This window comes from Salvelinus fontinalis, chromosome 3 (assembly GCF_029448725.1).
Source record: "Salvelinus fontinalis isolate EN_2023a chromosome 3, ASM2944872v1, whole genome shotgun sequence".
NCBI classification, from domain to species: domain Eukaryota; kingdom Metazoa; phylum Chordata; class Actinopteri; order Salmoniformes; family Salmonidae; genus Salvelinus; species Salvelinus fontinalis.
In genome coordinates this window covers 12,893,210-12,916,349 of record NC_074667.1, presented here as the reverse complement: position 1 = coordinate 12,916,349, position 23,140 = coordinate 12,893,210, and the positions used below count along the sequence as shown (strand labels likewise).

General features: G+C 42.0%; 1 protein-coding gene across 2 annotated transcripts in view; it reads right to left on the bottom strand.

Moving 5' to 3' along the window:
* LOC129839176 (kinesin light chain 1-like) overlaps window positions 1–23,140 on the bottom strand; it is a 35,232-nt gene that overhangs the window by 2,726 nt on the left and 9,366 nt on the right. Inside the window, exons 2-14 of one of the 2 annotated variants that reach the window (XM_055906478.1) lie at window positions 18,967–19,242; window positions 17,939–18,169; window positions 16,657–16,735; window positions 16,065–16,293; window positions 15,746–15,833; window positions 15,038–15,139; window positions 13,124–13,297; window positions 12,445–12,544; window positions 10,236–10,285; window positions 9,645–9,700; window positions 9,413–9,521; window positions 8,900–9,016; window positions 3,129–3,253 (exon numbers count right to left, since the gene is read on the bottom strand). In XM_055906478.1, the coding sequence (XP_055762453.1) occupies window positions 3,129–3,253; window positions 8,900–9,016; window positions 9,413–9,521; window positions 9,645–9,700; window positions 10,236–10,285; window positions 12,445–12,544; window positions 13,124–13,297; window positions 15,038–15,139; window positions 15,746–15,833; window positions 16,065–16,293; window positions 16,657–16,735; window positions 17,939–18,169; window positions 18,967–19,215 (1,709 nt within the window). In that variant the 5' untranslated portion in view covers window positions 19,216–19,242. Of the gene's footprint in view, window positions 1–3,128; window positions 3,254–4,149; window positions 6,770–8,899; window positions 9,017–9,412; window positions 9,522–9,644; window positions 9,701–10,235; window positions 10,286–12,444; window positions 12,545–13,123; window positions 13,298–15,037; window positions 15,140–15,745; window positions 15,834–16,064; window positions 16,294–16,656; window positions 16,736–17,938; window positions 18,170–18,966; window positions 19,243–23,140 lie in introns of those variants that run through there. The other variant, XM_055906487.1, reaches the window with a different exon arrangement.

The following is a 23,140-nucleotide window of genomic DNA, read 5'->3' as shown; positions in this document are numbered from 1 at the left end:
GAGTGTGTGTGTGTGTGTCTTTGTTCATGTGAGGCCACTGAAGGGTACTGGACCTAGAATGAATAGAGGGGTGTATCATGTTGTGTGAATTTGTGTGTCAAATTAATGTCACAACATTTTAATTTGTTTACACATTTGTCAAGTGCATTTCATTTTGTTTGATTATGATTTAGTAACTCTGTTACTGAATATCTGCTCAGAATAGCATAGCTTTGTGTGAGATTAATCATTAATATAACAGTACATTTAAGATTATTTTTGTGCTACTTATCTTCAACTGAATCTTATACAGAAATGCTGGGTTGGTGGTCCTAATAAAGAGGAAGACAATAGCTGTGAAACCCAGCCCCCCCCCCCAACCCCCCCACTGGAGCATTATCCTTAACCAAAAACGCAGTGTCAGACTTCAGGTGCTGTAGTTGCACAAACACAATTAAGATAATGAAGATTGGAGTGGAGAGGGGATAAAACTTTTTTTTTTAGATACTTGGTTAAAATAATGTCCAATGTGTGAATATTGTCATCTAAATATATATATATATCTCAATAGTGTCAAAATACCATTTTATATATATATAAAATGGTATTTTGACACTATTGAGACAACATGGAAATCAGATGGGGATACAGGCAGATGGGAGAAACATTGTACTGAAATTAATCACGTTTGACATTATTGGCTATTTTGGCATTTAAAGCCCCATTCAGCCTCCAAAGCACCTCATTTCCTCAGCCACTTTGTGATGCAAATATATATTTTTTAACCTTTCCCACATTCAAGTCATTTCACATCTTTTCTTATTAGCCTCATGAACATAGCAACTTGGCTGCAGCTTCTATCTGTGCTAGAATGGTTGAGAAGGCCATAAAATGAAAAAATAAATAGGATATCGGTAACAGCCCAGAATATCAACACCGGTGCATCCCTAATTGAATGTCTAAAACCAGATCGAAAGTATGTAGTCAGGTCCAAAATTATTGGCAAAAGATTAGCAGACAAAAATTGTATAGAATAAATAATAAATACTGAGCAATATAATTTATATTATTTTTTACAATTATAATATTTTATACTAATACAATTGCTCAGAGAAATAGATTTTGTTTAACAAGTAATACATAAATAAAACTCTATAAAAGACAAGGATCAAATATATTGGCACCCCTGTTTAATACTCCAGGACCCTCCTCTTGCGAAGATAATGACACTGAGACTTATTCAAAAAAGAAATATGAGATTGGAGAACACATTGGGAGGGCTCTTAGACCATTCCTCCATACAGAATCTGTCCAGATCCTTGATGTCCTTTGTCTGCACTTATGGACAACCCTCTTCAATTCAAATCACAGGCTTTCAAATGGGGTTCGAGGACTGAGATGGCCATTGCAATAAAAAATAGTGGTCAATTAACAATTTGGGGTTATTGTCTTGCTGGAAGATCCACTTGCGGCCAAGTTTCAGGCTCCTGGCAGAGGCAACCAGGTTTTTGGCGAAAATGTCCTAGTACTAAAGTTCATGATGGAAATTAGATTGGGATACAGGCAGGTGGGAGAAACATTGGGATACGTGACTGCGGGGATTGAACTCTGGGCCGCATTCCAAACACTTAAAAGACACACCCTCTCTCCTCAGCCGTCAAATTAAGTGGACTTCTGATGACGAATCATGACGTCTGACGAGTTGACATTTGCAGGGCAAGGGAAGAATGAATTCATTATAAATGGACCGCTCCTGCCCACGAAGTTTGTCACTGTTGTGTGTGCCTTATATGCGTTACAGTCAATTATGATTGCATTTCATATCTTGGCTAGAAGACAACGCATCCATAGACATCGAAGGCCATCCTACAGGTCAGGTATCAGGTAAATCGAAAATTACAAATGTATAAGTGTGATTTCCAAAAGCTAACCAAACAAAAACAGCATTACTTTTATGACACGTGTTTGAGCAGTCATGTGCATTAGTAGCACAATTTGTAACTTACTTACATTAGTTTTTACTTACACTTGTATGTTGACTTCTCCATATTAAGTGTTGGTTAAGTTTTGGCGAACTTTTCTTAGAGGATGTACAATCATCGCAAATTGAATTATGGGGCGTTTCAGGCCCGGAGTGAACGAGGGCTGAGGGGTTTACGTTGCCAACTTCCCTTGTTTGGTTTATCATTTGCAGCAACGACAAAGGTGGCCGCGGGAATCCCCCAAGGGCATAAGGCAAGGGTAAGTGGAGGAGGGTGTGTCTTTTACGAGTATAAAACGTGGCTAAACACTTAAAAGACACACCCTATCCCCTCAGCCCTCAAATTAAGTGGACACTTCTGATGACGTTTCATGACGTCTGAAGAATATACACTTGCAGGGCAAGGGAGGAAGGAATGATTTTTAAAATGGATCACTCTTGGCCGGAAATTCGTCACTTGTTCATCCCGCGATGATTGTGTTTTCAGCCACCGGTAGCTTGTGGGTGCTTTATATGCGCTACAGTCAACTATGAGTGCATATCTACTTATATTAAATATATCATTATTAATATATACCTACTGTATGATAGCTAGCAAATTAATTAGCTAACTAACATTAGCCTGCCTAGTTGGAACTTCTGAAGAAGGAAAATGTTTTATTTCTACAATTTCCAAAAAATAACCAAACAATAACATTACTTTTTAGGAGAAGTGTGTGTGCCGTCATGTTCATTAGTTGCACATTTTCTAACTTATTTGCATTTGTTTTTACCTACACTTGTATGTTGACTTCTCCATTGATGTTGTTTTAAAGTTTTTGCAGACTTTACCAATTTCTATTTTAAATATTTCCTTAACTCATCTTGAACTGCAATGTTGGTTAAGGGCTTGTAAGTAAGCATTTCAAGGTAAGGTCTACACTTGTATTTGGCGCACGTGACAAATTTGATTTGATTTGCCAGAGGCAACACTGGGGTCTGAAGTTATCATGTAATTGTCAAAGCATTTTATTCTCTGATCCTTGCCACTTTTATGGCCATTTAGAGCCAATTGAATAAAAAAGTCTTACATATTGTACCTTTTTAAAGCAGCAAAAATGTTATAACTGTGCATGGGGTGTGAGGACTCACTAGGTACTGTGTGTTTGTGCATGTTTGTCTCTCTTACTGGGGGTTGCGTGGGTCGGGGGGACCGTTCCCCTGTAGTTTCTTCACCAGCATCTCGCTGCTTCGCCGTATGACGTCCCGGAGCCTCCCCATCGATCCTGCTCTCCTCAAAACCCAACTGCCATCCTGAAACAACGCCCAGGGTCAGACAGTCCTATAAACTCAGTCTCCCAATCCATTCCTGATAGAACCCAGGGGGTGTGCACATTTTTATTCCAGTCCAGCCCAAACATATCAGATTGCTTTGACGACAAATTGTCTCCAAAAAGCATCAGCAATAAATCTAGGCTTCCGGCCTGAAACTTCCTTCACCATACCCAATGTGTTTTTGGCGCTGGCCCTAGAACAAAAACATGCAGACGTTGTAGCTCTCCAGGGTTGTATCTCAATCTAGTAAAGTGGCTTACTCATACTCACCTTGTCTCCTTTCCTTCATCTGTTATGGTGGGTTAGGGATAGTACTGGAAGATTAAAAATCAAGTCCACAATTTGGTAGCCACCCTACGGTTTTATACTGTTCAGTATTTTTCAGACCAGTACAAATGAAGGCTGCAGATGAGAAGAAGCTACCGAACCAAACCCTGGCTTCGCTAAGGCATAGTCAAGGGCATTATTTCAAAATCAGTACTTCTCCAGTAGGGGGCAGGAGAGATAGGAATTTACAGTGTGTTGAAGATAACTGTACATTTCAAACAAGAATCCATGAATAAGATGAAGCTGTAGAATTGTTCTTTGCTTTGAGAAACTAGTCTTTGATGCCCCACTGAAGTAAACCTTCAGTCCTTAAACTGACACTAAGTCCACACTTCGAGGGAGAATGTACAAGGTGGTGAAATTTAATTGGATTAATCTGCAGCCTATTGCTGTGTGATACATTTTTAGTATGGCAGAGAAGCTATCATGCGCCAGAGCTTCCGGGTAGTGATACTAGGTCAATGGACTCCAGAGGGAGGGAGGAGAGCATATCGGATGTGCGGTTCCCCCTCAGGTTGGTTTACACAAGAATCCAGCCAAAGAAAAGCCCAAAATGAAAGTCTTTATTTTCAGTCGATGTCAAACAAGGTTAAGACACATTCATCACAACAAGCGAGGGTGTGCGTAGGCCTACACAATGCCGTGACAGGAGACTCAGTAATGGAGAGCACAACGTTCTACAGATGGACAGATGAAAAAAATAAAATAAAGTATGACACAGCAAAATTGCTACACTACATAGGCCTACCAGCCAGCCAGTGTCAGAATTGGCTAGCTCCACTACTACTGCTTTGGCTCTACTATTACTGCTAATTTTATATATATTTTTTTTTAAATCTGTTAGCAGTGTTCACTGAGATGCTAAAATGCCACAGTTAGGTGGAATTGCATTTTCATATGGTAACAATAGTGTAATTACTTTTAACTACACATTAACTATTTTAACTCATAGTACCGCATCTGTTTTGGTATAGCACATGCACTTTCTTTTAAACCATTATCTGTAAATGTACTATGATTGAGTATAGACCTGCACTGATTGTGAAACAGAGTTATTATATATTCTTTAAAGTGCTTAGAGTAATAACATGGCATACAGGCAACTTCAATTTGGTGGTGTTGGCTAATGCTGAAACGACTGGCTAGCTAGAAGGTTAGTTACAAGTACTACACTTAGACTAAAGTACATTGTTTCCCCTCATTCTATATTTATACTAACTAAACTAAAAGTGACTGAAACATGGGAAATATAAAAGAAACTGTGACAAGTAGTGGACATCCGTGAGTACATTTCAAGAAACAGCGTTTGAAACATTTTTACAGTGAGGAAACATAACTGTTCAACGACACCTCACAATATGATCACACCCAACTTCAATCCCCAAATGAAAGTCGATCTTTAAGCAGCTATAAGCATAGCATAATAGTCATCAGCAGCGTTCATAAAATCCAATGTCAATTTATAACGTATAGCTTTTGAGCAGCCAGCTAGGTCACATGTTACTGTGTTCAAGGTAACTAGGTTGTTGGCTGACAAGATAGCTAACCGTGGTCATTTCATGTGTGCCATGGCTGTTCATAGTGGTGTCATAAACTAACATAAGCTGTTATGGCTGCCTTACGCCATGGCAGCGTAAAGTAGGATTTTAAGACGAGAGGATAACAAGAGGGAGAGCTGTGTGAGGAACAACAAGAGGACCATCAAGCTAAATCCAAATAATGGACCTCACGAAATTTCCCTCAAGCTTACAAAGTCAAATACAACAACTTTGTGCGGCAGAGTGTACATTAATGTGTGTTTCTGTTTGTGTTTCTGTTTGAGTCCCTTTTCAATGGCTACTTCAAAACATGAAACAAGATCTCTTGCTTGGAGCATAATTACATATTATATATTTTTTCAAGATATGGGTTTGGAGAAGCAATTTGCAAAATGCCATTAAATTCAAACATTTATTCTACAGTTAGCAAGCTGTTCCTCTTTAAAAAGTCAATACCATAGGCAGGCAATGACAAAATTATGCCTTTATAATAATAATGGCTTAAAATATTAAGCAATTGCTTAGAGAGACAATGCAAAGAAATAAGCATTATGATAAACACTATGCTATATAAGAAACTATTTCAAAGTAAACAAAAACAGGAGACAGATACACTCATCTCAATAACACAAGTCATCGATGTGTAAACTCAAAAAGGTGCTTGCAAGTGGCGACGTGACTTGGAATCATAACAGCGTCACAATGTTTGCTTATTTTCTTACACTTGCTCCTATATAACATAATAGTACGCATACATATTTTACAAGGGTCACGGGCACACTTAAAACAAGTAGCAAGATGAGAAAATGAGTGAAAATAATAAAAAAGGCACCTAGGTAGTTCAATCCCGGTCAAACGTCAGGACAGAAAGCTGGCTGCAGCTAAATATAAACCACTACTGTAGCTAGTTGCTCTTCAGTGGCAAATAATGTTATCGCGACAACAAAACGGGGTAAAAATTCTGATGGTAGTGGACTAATAATTGATGCCGTTATAACTGTGCTTGTTGGAAATATGAAAATCAATTTAAAAACAATCGTATTTGCATACAAGGAGAACAGAAGAGGGAAAATCAAACAACCAATCCGAAGCTTTGATAGTTAAGTTTCCAGTGTTCAATTGGCTTCTGGTGCCACTGTCCAACATCTCTTATTGGTTAGAATATCATACACACTATACAAGTGATGACACAGCAAGAGAAAGGGAGAGAGAGGGGGAGAGATGGATAGAGGAAGAGAAGGGCTGAAAGATGATGCAGCACGATGAGAGAAATCAGTGGGCATGAATGAGCGAGGAAGATAACTAGAGAGAAAAAGAGGGATAAAGAAAACACAAGAAGATGGCAAGAGACAAGAGGTAGAGTGTGGAAGAAGATAGAGAACATGCGTGGCAGTGTGAGAGAGACAAAGGAGGGGAGAGAGAGGGAGCGGTGAAAGGGATAATCAGTTTGGGCCAGGATTTGGAGTGGGGATGAAGGAGGAGTCCTCCATAAGAGATTAGAAGAGGCTTCACACAGAGGAAATGACGAGGGGCATCCATTTTGATTCGATTGGCGTGATTTTGATTGGTTGGCTTGATTGGATTGGTTGAGAAGAGTGAGGCGGAGGAAGGTCATCCCGCTGATTTAGGCCTAATGAATGAATGAAGGACAAAGAGAGAAGAGAACAAGAAGAAAAGTGGAGAGCGAAAGAGACCGATACAAGAGAGATAGAACCAGAACGGGGAGAAAGAGACAGATACAACAAAAAAGAGAAAGAAGAAAAATACAGGCAGAAAAACACAAGGTTAACACACCATTCTAGAGAGGAACATAGCAAGATTAAAAGATCAACGCTTCGAACATTATTTTATGACCAATATAAATCAAATCAATATCAAACATGACTGCACACTTGCATTTGTCAAAGAATTAAATGTAGAAGACAGGGCCACAAATGATTGACAATTATAAAATCATAGTAATCATTTGAAAGGGTTTAGAGAAGACAAAGCTTTTGTAGTATTCGCTACGCTGCACTGAACGCAATATCGCTGAGTCACCTAATGACATAATCAGTGTGAACCGCAGTGGGACTCGAGGGGCACCTTGGCAGTCTGCTCACCCTGCAATGCAGCGTGCACCTAGCCATCTACAGTAGGGAGCAGGGCTGTGGAGAATCTGCTTTAAAACTGATAAGAAACCATTATACACTGAGTATACTAAACACTAGGAACACCTTCCTAATATTGAACAGCCTCAATTCGTCAAGGCATGGACTCTACAAGGTGTCGAAAGAGTTCCACAGGAATGCTGGCCCATTTTGACACCAATGCCTCCAACAGTTGTGCCAAGTTGGCTGGATATCCTTTGGGTTTGTGGACCATTCTTGATACACACGGGGAAACTGTTGAAGGTGAAAAACCCAGCAGCGTTGCAGTTCTTGACAAACCGGTGCGCCTGGCACCTACTACCATACCCCGTTCAAAGGCACTTACATTTTTTGCCTTGCCCATTCACCCTCTGAATGGCACAATCCATGTCTCAAGGCTTAAAAATCCCTCTTCAACCTTTCTCCCCCCCTTCATCAACACTGATTGAAGTATAAGGGATTATAGCTTTCACCTGGTCAGTCTGTCATGAATACCTAGTATATATTAAACCAAGTATAATATATAAAAGACGTTAGAGGATATTAGGTTATTAAAAACATGTCTTCTGGATTGACAAGCGCTCGTCGAACATCTCATTCCAAAATCATGGGCATTAATATCGAGTTGGTCCCCCCTTTGCTGCTATACCAGCCTCTACTCTTCTGCGAAGGCTTTCCACTAGATGTTGGAACATTGCTGCGGGGACATGCTTCCATTCTGCAACAAGAGCATTAGTGAGGTTGGGCATTGATGTTGGGCGATTAGGCCTGGCTCACAGTCAGCATTCCAATTCATTCCAAAGGTGTTCGATGGGGTTGAGGTCAGGGCTCTGTGCAGGGAAGTCAAGTTCTTCCACACCAATCTCAACAAACCATTTCTGTATGGCGTTGTGCACAGGGCATTGTCATGCTGAAACAGGAAAGGGCCTTCCCCAAACTGTTGCCACAAAGTTAGAAGCACAGAATCGTCTAGAATGTAATTGTATGCTGTAGCGTTAAGATTTCCCTTCACTGGAACTAAGGGGCCTAGCCCAAACCATGAAAAACAGCCTCAGACCATTATTCCTTCTCCACCAAACTTTACAGTTGGCTCTATGCATTGGGGCAGGTAGCGTCCTCCTAGCATCCGCCAAACCCGGGTTCATCCATCGGACTGCCATCGAAACCCATTTCGTGAAGCTCCCAACGAACAGTTCTTGTGCTGACGTTGCTTGAAGAGGCAGTTTGGAACTCGGTAGCGAGTGAGGACAGATGATTTTTACGCGCTTCAACTGTCCCATTCTATGAGCTTGTGTTGCCTACCACTTCGCGGCTGAGTCGTTGTTGCTCCTAGACGTTTCCACATCACAATAACAGCACTTACAGTTGAGCGGGGCAGCTCTAGCAGGGCAGAAATTGAAGAACTGACTTGTTGGAAAGGTGGCATCCTATGACGGTGCCACGTTGAAAGTCACAGCTCTTTTGTAAGGCCATTCTACTGCAAATGTTTGTCTATGGAGATTGCATGGCGGTGAAATAGCCTAATTTGAAGGGGTGTCCACATACTTTTGTATATATTTTACAGTACATATGCACTCAATGTCTTTCTAAATAATATAAGAAGGCGTGCGTGTGTGTGTCTGTGCACTCACCCCGTTCCAGTCCACGCTGCCGTCCTCCCCTGCTTCGGAGGGGCTCTCATATTTTACGCTGCTCAGACTCTCCCTGCTCCTCCTCCTGTCTCCGTCTCTCTGCAGCTCCACCCCACCCTGAACAAAACACACAAATCCTTCCAATATAATTTCACCTTTGGTTCTTACATTATTATTGAAAGTAATTGGTGCAGCTGATTGAAAAAAAAAAAAAAAAAAAATCAGCAAACCATGCAGTCACAAACACACAATCAAGCAAAATAGTTCATGAATATACGGATGTGCCCTGCATCAAAGGCAAGCAAGAAATAGGGAAATAGTAATACTCATGCAACAATACTATATGCAACAATAGATCTTAAAGTCTCTGTGAATGTCTACATTCAGTTCAAGCATTTCCATAACTGAATATACACAAGTTTGGATTTCATAGTGTGGATTTAAGCTTGAACGTGTGTGCGTTTTTATACATTTGAGGGTTAATGTGTGTGTGTGTGAGAGAGCGAAGCTGACCTGTTTTCGGGACCTCAAGGCACACTCCTCCAGGGTCTCAGCGGCCTCCATCTTGCCTTGCCGGCGGTACAGAGCTCCCAGATTACGTAGCGTGGTGTTGACAGTGGGGCTGATAGACACACACACACACAAGGTCACTTCAAAATCACTGCAGTGACTACAGAGATGCTAATCAGTACCATTCCTTTACTTCGGTAGTGCTTCCAAGTCTTTAAGTGGACTTATTTTTTACCTGTTCACCTTGCAGTTTTTATACCAGCCGCCATAATCTCCATAGCCGTCTTTGCTCTGGTGAGTGCGATAGAGAAGGGAAAAAAACATCACAAAAAGGGAAACACCTCACATTTTCCAAAACGACTCAGCTATTTGACATCAAACACAGTGGGGCAACATCCTGCTTACAGAAAACAGAATTTAAACCTGTCCAGACCACCACTACTGACTGTTAGCAATGTGCACCGAACCCTTGAGGCGTGCTTGGGAAAAGCTTTTTGTTATTTTCAGTTAGCAGGAATTGCTGCCTCAGTGTATGATGTCATATCGCTGCGTCTACCCAAAATAAGCATTCTTCCCCCTAATGTTTGTCATTTAGCAGACGCTCTTATCCAGAGCAACTTACAGCAGTGAGTACATACATTTTAATGTTTTCTTACTGGTCCCCCATGGGAATTAAACCCCCAACCCTGGTGATTTCAAGCGCCATGCTCTACCAACTGAGCAACACGGGACCAGACCGAATTGACAAGTAAATAGGCGTTCCTTATAAAATTGGCACCCCTGCCACATGTCCGTTCATGCCCGCTTGCTCTCACACACACTTTACCTTGCACTCCTCCCGCTCCTCGGCATGCATCCAGATGGGTTTGTTCTCAGCTGCAGAGAGGAGAAAGAGAAAGGTGTGCTGTGTGCTGGCAAAAACATCCCCAATGAGTAACAGACAGGCGTTGAACAAATGGTAGGATACAGACGTAGACAGCTGCACCTTGCTGACATGTAGGCAACATTAGTTCAACTTTGTTCCTTTTCTTCGTGTGACAAGATCGTATCGCAACCTCTCAATCTCAGTAATGGTTTGAGATAGGTTGAAACAGCATTTAAAACAGAGACCAGAGTTCTGATAATCCCTCCAATTCATCCCCACCCCAGAATCAATTGAGACCTATTTGTTAATTAACCGTGCATTATATTGGCATGGTAAGAAACTCGAGAGAGACAAGGTCACAATTCTACCTCAAATTTATTGAGAATATGGAAAAAGAAATGCGTGAAAAAAAAAATTGGCATGAAAGGCACTTGTGTGTAAAAATACTAAAACCTCAACCCATCATTTCGCATGTTACATCTTGAGGAGATATACCTTTGATGAAAGCATTTAATTTAATTATGGATAAAAAATAAATGAAGCATATTTAATTGATTTCATAAAAATGTCAAAATAAAATGAACAGAATATTGTCAATGTCAAAAACATTCAATAAACTCAACATAACATGTGACTGTGAAAGACAATGAAAAATACACGTGGTAGCTTACTTAAAATATCTTGGCATGTTAAGCCTGAAAAACACTCATAATGAAGACATACTTATCAAAAAAAAATTTGGACAGTATGATAACCAACCTTTGTTTTCTTTACAGCGACATAAGTATTATGCTAGTAGTTATAAGTGGTCATGTATAAAAAATACATGTGATCCTATAACAGTGTTACGAAGGCATTGTGTCACACTACTTCAAGAAGGGATTTCCAAAGAAAGATTTAAAATAAGAGACGACTTCATGACAGAAGAACCAAAAAATACCAAAACCAAAAAATACAATGCCACTATTATATAAAGTATAACAAAGTATGGAATTTTACACAAGACAAAAAACAAAACAAAAAAAACACGAAACTAACAAAGTCTAGACAATTCCATGCCCTCATGCATGAAGACACACAAAACCGAGACTTAAAATATCTTTATCGCAAATGGTAATAAATAATTAAATGGTGAGCAATATAATAAGCAACACCTATGTAAACCAAGTTGGATTTTGTTCTTGTTCCAGATATGTGTATTTTTCACTATGGGAAAACCCCCACCAATGTTTCCACTTACCTTCATTGCTGTGTATCATATGCACACGCCCAGTGATTATCCTACAACGTGACATATGGCATTTAGAGAGAAAGTTCAAGAAGACCTTTTATGGCACTTCGATCATCCGTAACACCTCAAATGAAAACTATCATTCATCTGCACATCAGATACAGCTTGCAAATGCTAGAAAACAGGAAAAAGTTTCCAATACATTCAATATGGGAAGTAGTAACATTTTTCTTCTAACGGTGGAATTTAACCAAAAAATAATTGTTTAGTTAACCCTTAAATATATTCAAAATCTTTACATCTAATTTTTTTTTTTTTTTTAAATCTTTTAAAACAATCCTTTCATATACTCTATACTCTTAGTAACTATACTCTCAGTTGCTTTCTTTATATAGAAATTCAAAATTTATTTTGAAGTATTTCTTGAACGGCTCTTCAAATCAGTCTGCTCTAGCCTGCACTTCAAGTCGAATGTTGACTATGTTCTCATTAGCAATGAACCGCTACACTTCATTGTCATTAACTGGGTGTCATAATAACCCATCTTAACAATTGATGGCAAAATGTGACAAATCACAGTTAGCATTGTCTGCTGGCAAACTAGATGTGTGTGAAATAACGGTGTTCTAAAATGTCAGAACCACAGACTTATTGTACGTCTATGGTCAGTACAGTCAGGTGCTCCATTGTTCCTTCTAGAAACCCAAGACTTTGAATTCACATAAGGATTTATGTAACTCACGTCGACTCACTCATTTATCGACTCACGTCGATCTCGATTGACTGAACAGCCATTTCATGTGAAAGCAACACTAGATCGTACTGTAACTGTGTAGACGAAGAACATTCTGGAAAAAAATGGTTTGCAAATAAGGAGGCAAAGTGACTACTATCCCCAAGTGTTTGTGGCCCTTTCGAGTTTTGGACTAGTTTGCTCACCATCCACAGATCCAAATTCCTTCTCGTGAGCTTGGGTGAGGATCTCTTTGTAAAGGATTTCCGCCTCCTTGTACTTCCCCTGCTTCAAGTAACACGAAGCCTGGGAGACGGGAGAAAAGGTTCAGACATTTCACCTTTGAACTACAAGTATGCACAAAGCAAATCACTGAACCAGATGCAACCATCACAGTTTTTGATCTTTAAAAAGGAAAACAAAGTTCATTCTCCTCCTTGCACCATCTTGTTGAGTCTAATACCAATATAAATAAAAACAACATAACAGGAACAAAGAGCTATGGTGTGGATGAGCATCTTTGGTTCTCATAGGACAGCGGTGTCATATTCATTCCATGGAAAGCCTAGTGTCTTTTTAAAATATTTGTATTAAGCCCTAGACAATCAGGTGTCGGGAGTCAGTTTATCAATCATGTTCAAGGGAGGAGTGAAATCCCGCAAACACTTGCCCCCCCCCCCGTGGAATGAGTTTGATACCTGTGTCGTATGGCCTTCAGTGTCTGCTGGTTTTTGTTCTCAATTTGAAACCACCGTCTGATTTAGACCTGGGAAACCAGGTGAGGTCACTTGTGTGCAATTAGTGTCAGGTGAAAGATAAAACCAGTAGACACGTGAGTTGTTCAACCCCGAGCAGCAGTAGACTCAAGCCAGGCAGCCCCCTCACCAGGTTGTTCTTGGTCTTGGCCACGTTGGGGTCGTCAGGGCCCAGCCTGCGTTCGTAGATCTCCAGGGCGCGGCAGTAGTAGTACTCCACCTCCTCGTACTTGCCCTGATTCTGGCACAGCAGGGCCAGGTTGTTCAGCTGCTTGGCAACATCGGGATGGTCCTTGCCCAGCACCTATATGGGAGGCGAGAGGACAGAAGCATCAACCAACACAAGTTGAGGTGCAGCCAAATAATCGTTGGAACATTTCTAGAGATGGAAACGCAACTCATTTTGAAAGATGTACTGTATAAAGTCTCAGTCAAAAGTTGACATCTACTCATTCCACGGTTTTTCTTTATTTTACACATTGCAGAATAATAGTGAAGACATCAAAACTATGAAATAACACATATGGAATCATGTAGAAACCAAGTGTGAAACAAATCAAAATATATTTTAGATTCAAAGTAGCCACCCTTTGCCTTAATGACAGCTTTGTACACGCTTAGCATTCTCTCAACCAGCTTCATTAGGTAGTCGACAATCCATCATTACTTTAAGACATGGCCAGTCAATTCGGAAAACTCAAAGAACTGCCATAGAAAAGGAAGACCTAGAGTTACCTCTGCTGCAGAGGATAAGTTCCTTTGTTAGTTAATTGTAGCTCAGACTGCAGCCCAAATAACAGACAACTCAACATCAACTGTTCAGAGAAGACTGCGTGAATTAGGCCTTCATGGTCGAATTGCTGCAAAGAAACCACTAAAGGACACCAATAAGAAGAAGAGACTTGCTTGGGCGAAGAAACCCGAGCAATAGATGGAAATACCGGTCAGACCGGTGGAAATCTGTCCTTTGGTCTGACGAGGCCAAATTTGAGATTTTTGGTTCCAACCGCCGTGTCTTTGTGAGACGCAGAGTAGGTGAACGACGGATCTCCGCATGCGTGGTTCCCACCTTGAAGTATGGAGGTGGTGTGTGATGGTGCTTTGCTGGTGACACTGATTTATTTAGAATTCAAGGCACACTATAACCAGCAAGGCTACCACAGCATTCTGCAGCAATACGCCATTCGATCTGGTTTGCGCTTAGTGGGACTATAATTTGTTTTTAAACAGGACTATGATCCTAAACACACCTCCGGGCTGTGTAAGGGTTATTTGACCAAGGAGAGTGATGGAGTGCTGCATCAGATGACCTGGCCTCCACAATCACCCGACCTCAACCTAAGTGAGATGGTTTGGGATGAGTTGGACCGCAGAGTGAAGGAAAAGAAGTCAAAAAGTGCTCAGCATATGTGGGAACTCCTTCAAGACTATTGGAAAAACATTCCTCATGAAGCTGGTTGAGAGAATGAGTGTGCAAAGCTGTCATCAAGGGAAAAGGTGGCTACTTTGAAGAATCTAAAATATAAAAAATAATTTGATTTGTTTAACACTTTTTTGGTTATTACATGATTCCATGTGTTATTTCATAGTTTTGATGTCTTCACTATTATTCTACAATGTAAAAAATAGTAAAAAATTAGGAATGGAACAAGTAAGTGTACCCAAACTTTTGACTGGTACTGTATATATGATAAACATTGATGTTTTATGGCTGCCATGAAACCATTAGAACTGTTATGGGACAGTGACGGCATCATTTATTAAAGAACCTCCGCTATCATCAAAGCTACAAGAAAATTCATTGTCATGTAATAGGAACCTCATATCAACGTCTCGCCATATTAAAAATGATTCATGAGCTGGTGATGAACTTCGGTTATAAGCACCACCTATGTAAAGCTACTTTTCAATTCCAGATTGTGACATTTGCGATTGTTGAGTATATTCATTGGTAATATTGCTAATTGAATGTAGCACAGTACAAATTAACTGACCTTCTATCATTGTACCAAGTATGTCTGCACTGGGTATGTACTGCACCTACCTTCTCTCTGATCTCCAGAGCCCTCTTGCAAAGGGGCTCAGCTTCCTTGTACTTTCCCCGCTTTCCGTACAGCACTGCCAGATTGTTCAGTGTCGCAGCCACCTGAGAAAGAGAAGGATTAGTGAGCAGCTTTCATCGTGTTATGTAGCTGCTCTGTGCCTGCAGTGAGGCGAGTCAAACAAGGGAGCCTGTACTGTTTTAGTGCTCCCAAAAGTGCAACTACAAATGTGTCAGCTTATAGACCTCTAACACCACTACATATTGACATTAATATAAATTGACAATAGTTGTACAATTTGTGATAATGGACATTTCACCTTTGGGAGCATTTACACTACAGTGACTGAGGACCTTTTGCATTCCCATCATGCCCATGTACTTTCCAGGAGCTTGTGATGTGGATGTGTATGAATGCATATTAACAGGACTAACTCCAAGTGCTAGATGCCTGTCCAAGTGCTGACACAACCAGATTTGCCATTAGGAACGTGATAAATAGTACATTCCTGTAATGTATAAATGGCCCACATGCTTTAGGATTAACCAGCCCTTGGAGCCGCTGTCGGCAGTTTCAACCTGACCAGCTCCAACCCATGTCCTTGCAAATCTTAATATCCAACCAAAGATTAACAACAACAACAAAAAACGCAGAAAAGTCCCTTTCGTCTAGTGAGAAAAGAGATTGCTCCATCCGGTAGACTAGCTCACCGCAGGGTGGTCTTTCCCAAGGGTTTTCTCCCGGATGGACAGTGCGTCGTTGAGCAGGTGAGCCGCCTCCTTGTATTTGTTCTGGTCCCTGAAAAAAAACGAAGAAAAGGGAAATAAATAAGTCTAAAAGAAAAAGATCCTGAAAACACTTGGTATAGAAGAGAGAAGCGGTGTGTAGATAAGTGGTATTGGTGGTGAAAATGTGTGGTTACAGAGGTGTTACAGTATAATGACAAAAGGATAGCAGCACATAAGTGTGATAACACGGCTCCAGCAGGAGAAGGGTTAATATGGTGGGCTACGACACAAAGACACACACCTGTAGACCAGGGCCAGGATGTTGAGCATGGTGGCCACGTCAGGGTGGTCGTGTCCGGATGTCTTCTCCAGGTCCTCCAGGGCCTGTTTGCAGAGGGGCACGGCCACCTCGTAGCGGCCTTGGGAGGCGTACTGGATAACCAGGTTGTGGAGGGTCCTCAGGCGGGCCGGGATCTCATAGCCACCCTGCTGGGCCGCAGCCACCGCTGCGCTGTTATGCTGGTGCGGCACTGAAGGAGAGGACGGGGCAGGGACATATGCGGTTTGTTCCCAGTTAGAAGGTTTGGGCAGTTGCTGCAGAGTTTCACATTCGTATAATATGGATTTGGAATTCTCATTTGCATACAATCAATAGAATATAAAGATTTGAAGACCAGTAAAATGCCAGTTCTGTGCTAATAAAATTATTCGATTTGAGCTCAATATTAGAGCAACTCCATTTCAAATATGGGACCTTGAATAAAAAAAAAACAAGATGACGCAGCAGGTTGTTGTTTGACGTTATGCACCAAAGATATGAACATGAAAGAATCTATACTAATCCGATACTGTATGACGACGCAGTATATGGTTGTAGTATGCAGACCGCTTACTTCCTTGACTGTTTTCCTCCTCATCATTGGGGAAGAGGTCGTCCAGTGTATCTTTAGGAGGCTCTCCATCTTTCTCCTCCTGGAAAAAAACAATGTCGCTTATTGCCAATTTCATCCTTTTTCAGGACATCTGGTTTGGTCTAAGGAGTGGAATTCTAATTATATACTCAGTGGCAGTTTACATTTGCCAAGACCTACCCCATAGTTTACAAACAGCCAGAGCAGCGCTTTTGACTTGAAATTTAAGTTACATTGTGCCTTTAAATCCCAGATGGCCACAAGAAGTTTCCATCGAATTGCGAGTCAATGTTTGACAGACAGCAGGGTGCTCAAGGAGACTCATGCACCTCATCACGGTTCCCTTCAGGCTGAACCAGAAACACTCCACCCCACCTTCCACATTCATACCTCCTGTCCTTGCATTCCCAGACACGTACAAGAACTATAAATATTCAACAGCCGACATCATTTGAAAAGTGCTAAATTCCAGTGCGGACTACATTTGGTACATATTAATGAGTTCTTGTCAATATGTATGAATGTTAATGACTAAATTAATTGCCTTAACAGCAGCCAAGGGATAGATGACTTCCGCCCAACATATACTATAATCAGTTCATAATGGTTGGGGCGTCATTGTAAATAAGAATTTGTTCTTAACCGACTTGCCTAGTTAAATAAAGGGTAAATGAATATTATTTAAAAAAAATATATATATTAAAGATCGTGAGTGAGACCCATTCATTCACCTTGGCAGCCTGCATTGCTCATGGAAAGGGAGAAGAGGGAAGAATAAAGAAGATTACGAGGAGTGAAATGGCTTTTTATGATAGAATATGGCGCTTGTCTGTCTAGTTAACTAATAGGCTGCTAGGCTTTACAAAAGACATGCTCTCAGCTCTCATTTCATCTCTTAGGGAGAATTACCTAGCGATCAATCCGCTCTAAAAATTCTCTTACACATAAATTGAGATCCAAATCCTGGTTGAGAATAGAGAATGTAGACTATATAGGCAGTAGAGAAGAGGTCAAGTATTATCGATAGGTCACAGTTGCAACCCCCCAGAAGCGGCTTCATCAGCTGAGGCTTATGCAATGCCTGATTACTTGCATGAGGATTACAGCTCTCAATTGTTTATGATCAAGGAGTTTGTGTGTGTTACCTCAGAGAAAGAAATGTGTTCATACTTCATGAACTGATTCGGCAGCAGTGCGTTTGTGCTTGCGTGCAAGCAATTCTGTTGTGCATCCAAGTATGGGTGTATGCGAGTGCACAACTCACAGTAGGGGACACATCCTCGTCGTACTTCTTCAGCTGATTCATGAACTCCAGGTGCTTCTTCTCCTCTTCCAGCTGGGCCACACTCTGCTCGCTCTTCTGCAGCTTTTGCTGGGTGCCCGCCAGCTCGTCCCGCAGCCACTGGTTCTCTTGGCACAGTCGACGTACCTGGGCACGCAGCTTCTGCTTCTCCGACTCCACAGCGTTCAGGTGGGCAGACAGGGCCATCATCACCTGATAGAGAAAGGTGCATACATGCAGAGGGATCAATTCATTATGTATCATTGTATGTGATTCAGCCCTAGGACCATGCCTCAGGACTACCCGGTGACTCCTGTACCCGTCCCGTTCACCTGGTCATGCTTCTGATCCAGTTTCTGCTGTTCTGCCTGTGGCTATGGAACCCTGACCTGTTCACAGGGTGTACTACCTTGTCCCGGACCTCCTCTCTCTCGCCCTCTCAACCTCTGAATGCTTGGCTATGAAAAGCCAGCTGACATTTACTCCTGAGGTGCTGACCTGTTGCCCCTCTACAACCACCGATTATTATTTGACCCTGCTGGTCATCGATAAACATTTGAACATCTTGAAGAACGATCTGGCCTTAATGGCCATGTACTCTTGTAATCTCCATCCGGCACAGCCAGAAGAGGACTGGCCACCCCTCAGAGCCTAGTTCCTCTAGGTTCCTGCCTTTCTAGGGAGTTTTTCCTTCTACATCTGCATTGCTTGTTCTTTGGGATTTTAAGCTGTGTTTCTGTATAAGCACCTGGTGACATCTTTATAAATATGTTTGATTGATTAATAATGAAGGTCACAATTTGTGGCAGAGGTGGATTCATGTGGCCAGAGACAAGCAGCCTACATATACCAGAGAAAGACTAGTTAACTTAAAAACATGAAACTTTGACGCATGCAACATTAACTCCTGTTAACGTTAACTCATGGGGATCCCCCCAAGAATGGATTGAGAAACCGTGTTATAACCACCCCAAGTCTCTTCCTATCACCCAGGGACCCTCAACAATTACCTGCGCCTCGCCCAGCCCCAGCTCGATCATTTCCACTGACTTGCGCAGCAGGCTGGACTTCTCGTGCACCAGGTTGGCCTCCTCGTCCTTCTTCAGGCAGCGAATGGTCTCCAACAGGCTGTGCAAGATGGAGTTGTGCTCGCTCTTCAACGCCTCCAGGCCCTGGATAACCAGCTTGGTGCTGGAGATGATCTCCTCCTGGGACAGCTTCTCCAGACGGTCTTCCCTGGGGTACACCATGATTGACATTGCCTGGTGGACCTAGGACCTAATACACTTAGTGGATGGAAGTGGGAAAAAATGAAGGTGGATGTTAGGTCACTCTTGGGGCAGTGGTTCCTTTTATTGCCATAACCTCAGTTTTGGGGATTTTCTTTAGACCCATCAGAGCAAAACAATAGCCTACTTCTTTTCACAAGCTGATTTTTAGTGACAAAGAAGGGACTAGCCGCTACTAACCTCCATTTGGGACACTGCTCTAGGGTCATGTGGGGGGAAATACACAGCTCAATTGTCTGGTCTCGTTACGAGCTACACAGAAAGCTTGTCAACAGGAAGCTTAGTAATGCTCCAAGACAATTCAGAGTGATGCTCCTGTTAATTATTTACAAAACATAAATATTCTATAGGCAGCTCCTACTTTGACTGTGCCATGCATAGTTGATCTACCAAAGTTCTACAAGATTCCAACATCTTGAGACTTCCACTGCCATTATCAGCAGCAAAAAAGCACAGCTCAAGTAAACATTCATTCATTGAGGTTGCTCTGTTTACAATCCACGCTACAAGTTTTGAATTAAACTGGATAGAGATGTACAAGAAACTGGAAGCCTTGGGATACAAAATGACAGGGTAGGAGTCCAATCTAGCCCACAATCTCTACACTCCCTGGAATCGACAAAGCCATAGGAATAAAACACTTCGCTCCCCCTGCCTTCACAAGACAGTCACATGATTATGCTTGGCGTGGGCATAGCAGCAGAAAATTGGGCTAACCCCCGAGCATTTAGCCCTGAGTTCATCATCAAAGCGCTTGCAGATAAATATGAGGAAACTGTTGTAGCCGGCTGAATGTGCATTTCCATTGTGGAAAAATTCCACTCTAGTCACTCGTATTAGTATTCTTATTCCAAAACAGGCAGATAATCTCGAACTCTGTGGTGATTTTTCGTTTAAATTGAAATATCCCATTACAAAGTCTGTTTAGAGCCATGGAAACAGACTGCCAGAAATAGAGCACCAAGAGCCAATCATAAAATGAGAACTAGCCCTGCAGTGTGCCTACGTATCATTTCACCTGGATGCACAGAGCGAACACAAGCGTGCACACACACGCAGCTTGACAGAGTAGTACAGTAGGCTACTAGCTTGCATGACATTCCTTTCATATTGAAAACACACACAGCATTGAGCCTCAATCCATCCTTTTCAGCAAGCCTTCTAAAAATAGGTTGACGATACAGCCAAAGCCTATAGATTCAGAAAAATACAGAATTGCTTTTAAAGAATGGGATTCGGCTAAATGTAATCTGGAAACAAACTAAATGGATATCTAGACTCTAGACTACATTGAACACAGGGTAAATAACTAGTGCAAATGGTAGCACATAGGCGGTCACCAATGTTGATAGTAGGCATGACGGATTACAGAGGTCCAATTTCAAAGAGCAATGGCGCTTTAATAGGAGCATGAGTCATATTTAATGAAATTGGCTACGAAGCCACTATTAGACTTCTCAATGGGCATCTATAGGACATTCCATTTCAGATTAACAGTCAGCGTTATCGCCCGGGGTGGGGGCAAGTTCCAAGAAAAAACATGATTCTTTGAGCAAGCATAGACATAGGAAAGACGTTTTCAATACCATAACGCAGTTAGTCCATACGTCCAAAAGGTCATGAGATCTGGTATCAAAAACACTAGATTTATTTGCATGGTAAAGCAAAGTAGTATAGTACAGAAATAATGCCACACATGCGAACCAAGCATACAGCAGTGAAAAGTCTTCACAGGGTCAAGTAATGTTCAGCTACAGTAGGTTAAGATGTAGGCTAGTAGAATAATTATGTCTAATTATTCATTGCAGTATGTAAGTTAGCTGTGGGCTAAAAGGAAGCTTGAAATTAGCTCTCTCTTAATTATTTACACTATATCCCAAGGTGCACAATCAAAAGAAGAAAAAGGCACAATGCAGAAAAACAATCATGATGTTAGCTCACAGGAATAAGGGATATTGGGTTCCCTCAACAGAAAACACTAGCCAGGGTCGTACTAGCCTACATTGTATTCCCTTTCAGTCAATTTAGAGGAATTAATTGTCATCTGTCGACAATTAATTCATTAACAATTGCTCATAATTCTCGACTGTGGAGTTATCAATTAATGAAGTTGAATAAAGTTCCTGATTTTACATGGTATAGACCACAAACAAAAGCTTCTAGCAAATATGACGATGGTGACCGGGGCACACTACCATTTAAAGGAGAAGGAAGCTGAAATATAAAAATTGAGCTGGGTCTACAGACAATCACAGACTACAAAAAGAAAACCAGCCGCGTCACGGACACCGACGTCTTGCATCCAGACAAACTAAACACCTTCTTTGCCCGCTTTGAGGATAATACAGTGCCATCGACGCGGCCCGCTACCAAGGACTGTGGGCCCCCCTCTCCTTCTCCGTGGCCGACGTGAGTAAGACATTTAAACGTGTTAATCTTCACTAGACTGCCAGCCCAGATGGTATCCCTCGCCGCATCCTCAGAGCATGCGCAGACCAGCTGGCTGGTGTATTTACCAACATATTCAATCTCTCCCTATCCTGGTCTGCTGTCCCCACATGTTTCAAGATGGCCACCATTGTTCCTGTACCCAAGAAGGCAAAGGTAACTGAACTAAATGACTCACTTCTGTCCTCATGAAGTGCTTTGAGAGGATAATCAAGGATCATATCACCTCCACCTTACCTGTCACCCTAGACCCACTTCACTTTGCATACTGCTCCAATAGGTCGACAGATGACGCAATCGCCATAACACTGCCCTATCCCATCGTTACAAGAGGAATACCTACGTAAGAATGCTGTTCATTGACTACAGCTCAGCATTCAACAACATAGTACCCTCCAAGTTCATCATTAAGCTTGAGGCCCTGGGTCTCAACCCCACCCTGTGCAATTGGGTTCTGGACTTCCTGACGGGCCGCCCCCAGGTGGTGAAGGTAGGAAACAACATCTCCACTTCGCTGATCCTCAACACTGGGGCCCCACAAGGGTGCGTGCTCAGTCCCCTCCTGTACTCCCTTTTCACCCATGACTGCGTGGCCATGCACGCCTCCAACTCAATCACCAAGTTTGTAGATGACAACATTAGTAGGCTCGATTAGCAACGACGAGACAGCCTACAGGGAGGTGGTGAGGGCACTGGGAGTGTGGTGTCAGCAAAACAACCCCTCACTCAACGTCAACAAAACAAAGGAGATGATCGTGGACTTCAGGAAACAGCAGAGGGAGCACCTCTCTATCCATATCAACGGAACAGCAGTGGAGAAGGTGGAAAGTTATGTTCCTCGATGTGCATATCACGGACAAACTGAAATGGTCCACCCACACAGAATGTGGTGAAGGCACAACAGCATCTCTTCAACCTCAGGAGGCTGAAGAAATGTAGTTGTCACCTAAAAATGTACAGATGCACAATTGAGAGCATCCTGTTGGGCTGCATTACCGCCTGGTACAGTAACTGCACCGCCCACAACCGCAAGGCTCTCCAGAGAGTGGTGCGGTCTGCACAAGCAACACCGGGGGCAAACTACCTGCCCTCCAGGACACTTACAACACCCAATGTCCTAGATTATCTTTTTGGCCTTCCTGTGACAACAACCACCCGAGCCACTGCCGGTTCACCCCGCTACCATCCAGAAGGCGAGGCTAATCGAGCCTACTACTCACTGCCACAGTCATACTCTGGACCTAGTTTTGTCCCATGGAATAAATGTTGTAGATCTTAATGTTTTTCCACATAATCCTGGACTATCGGACCACCATTTTATTACGTTTGCAATCGCAACAAATAATCTGCTCAGACCCCAACCAAGGAGCATCAAAAGTCGTGCTATAAATTCTCAGACAACACAAAAATTCCTTGATGCCCTTCCAGACTCCTTCTGCCTACCCAA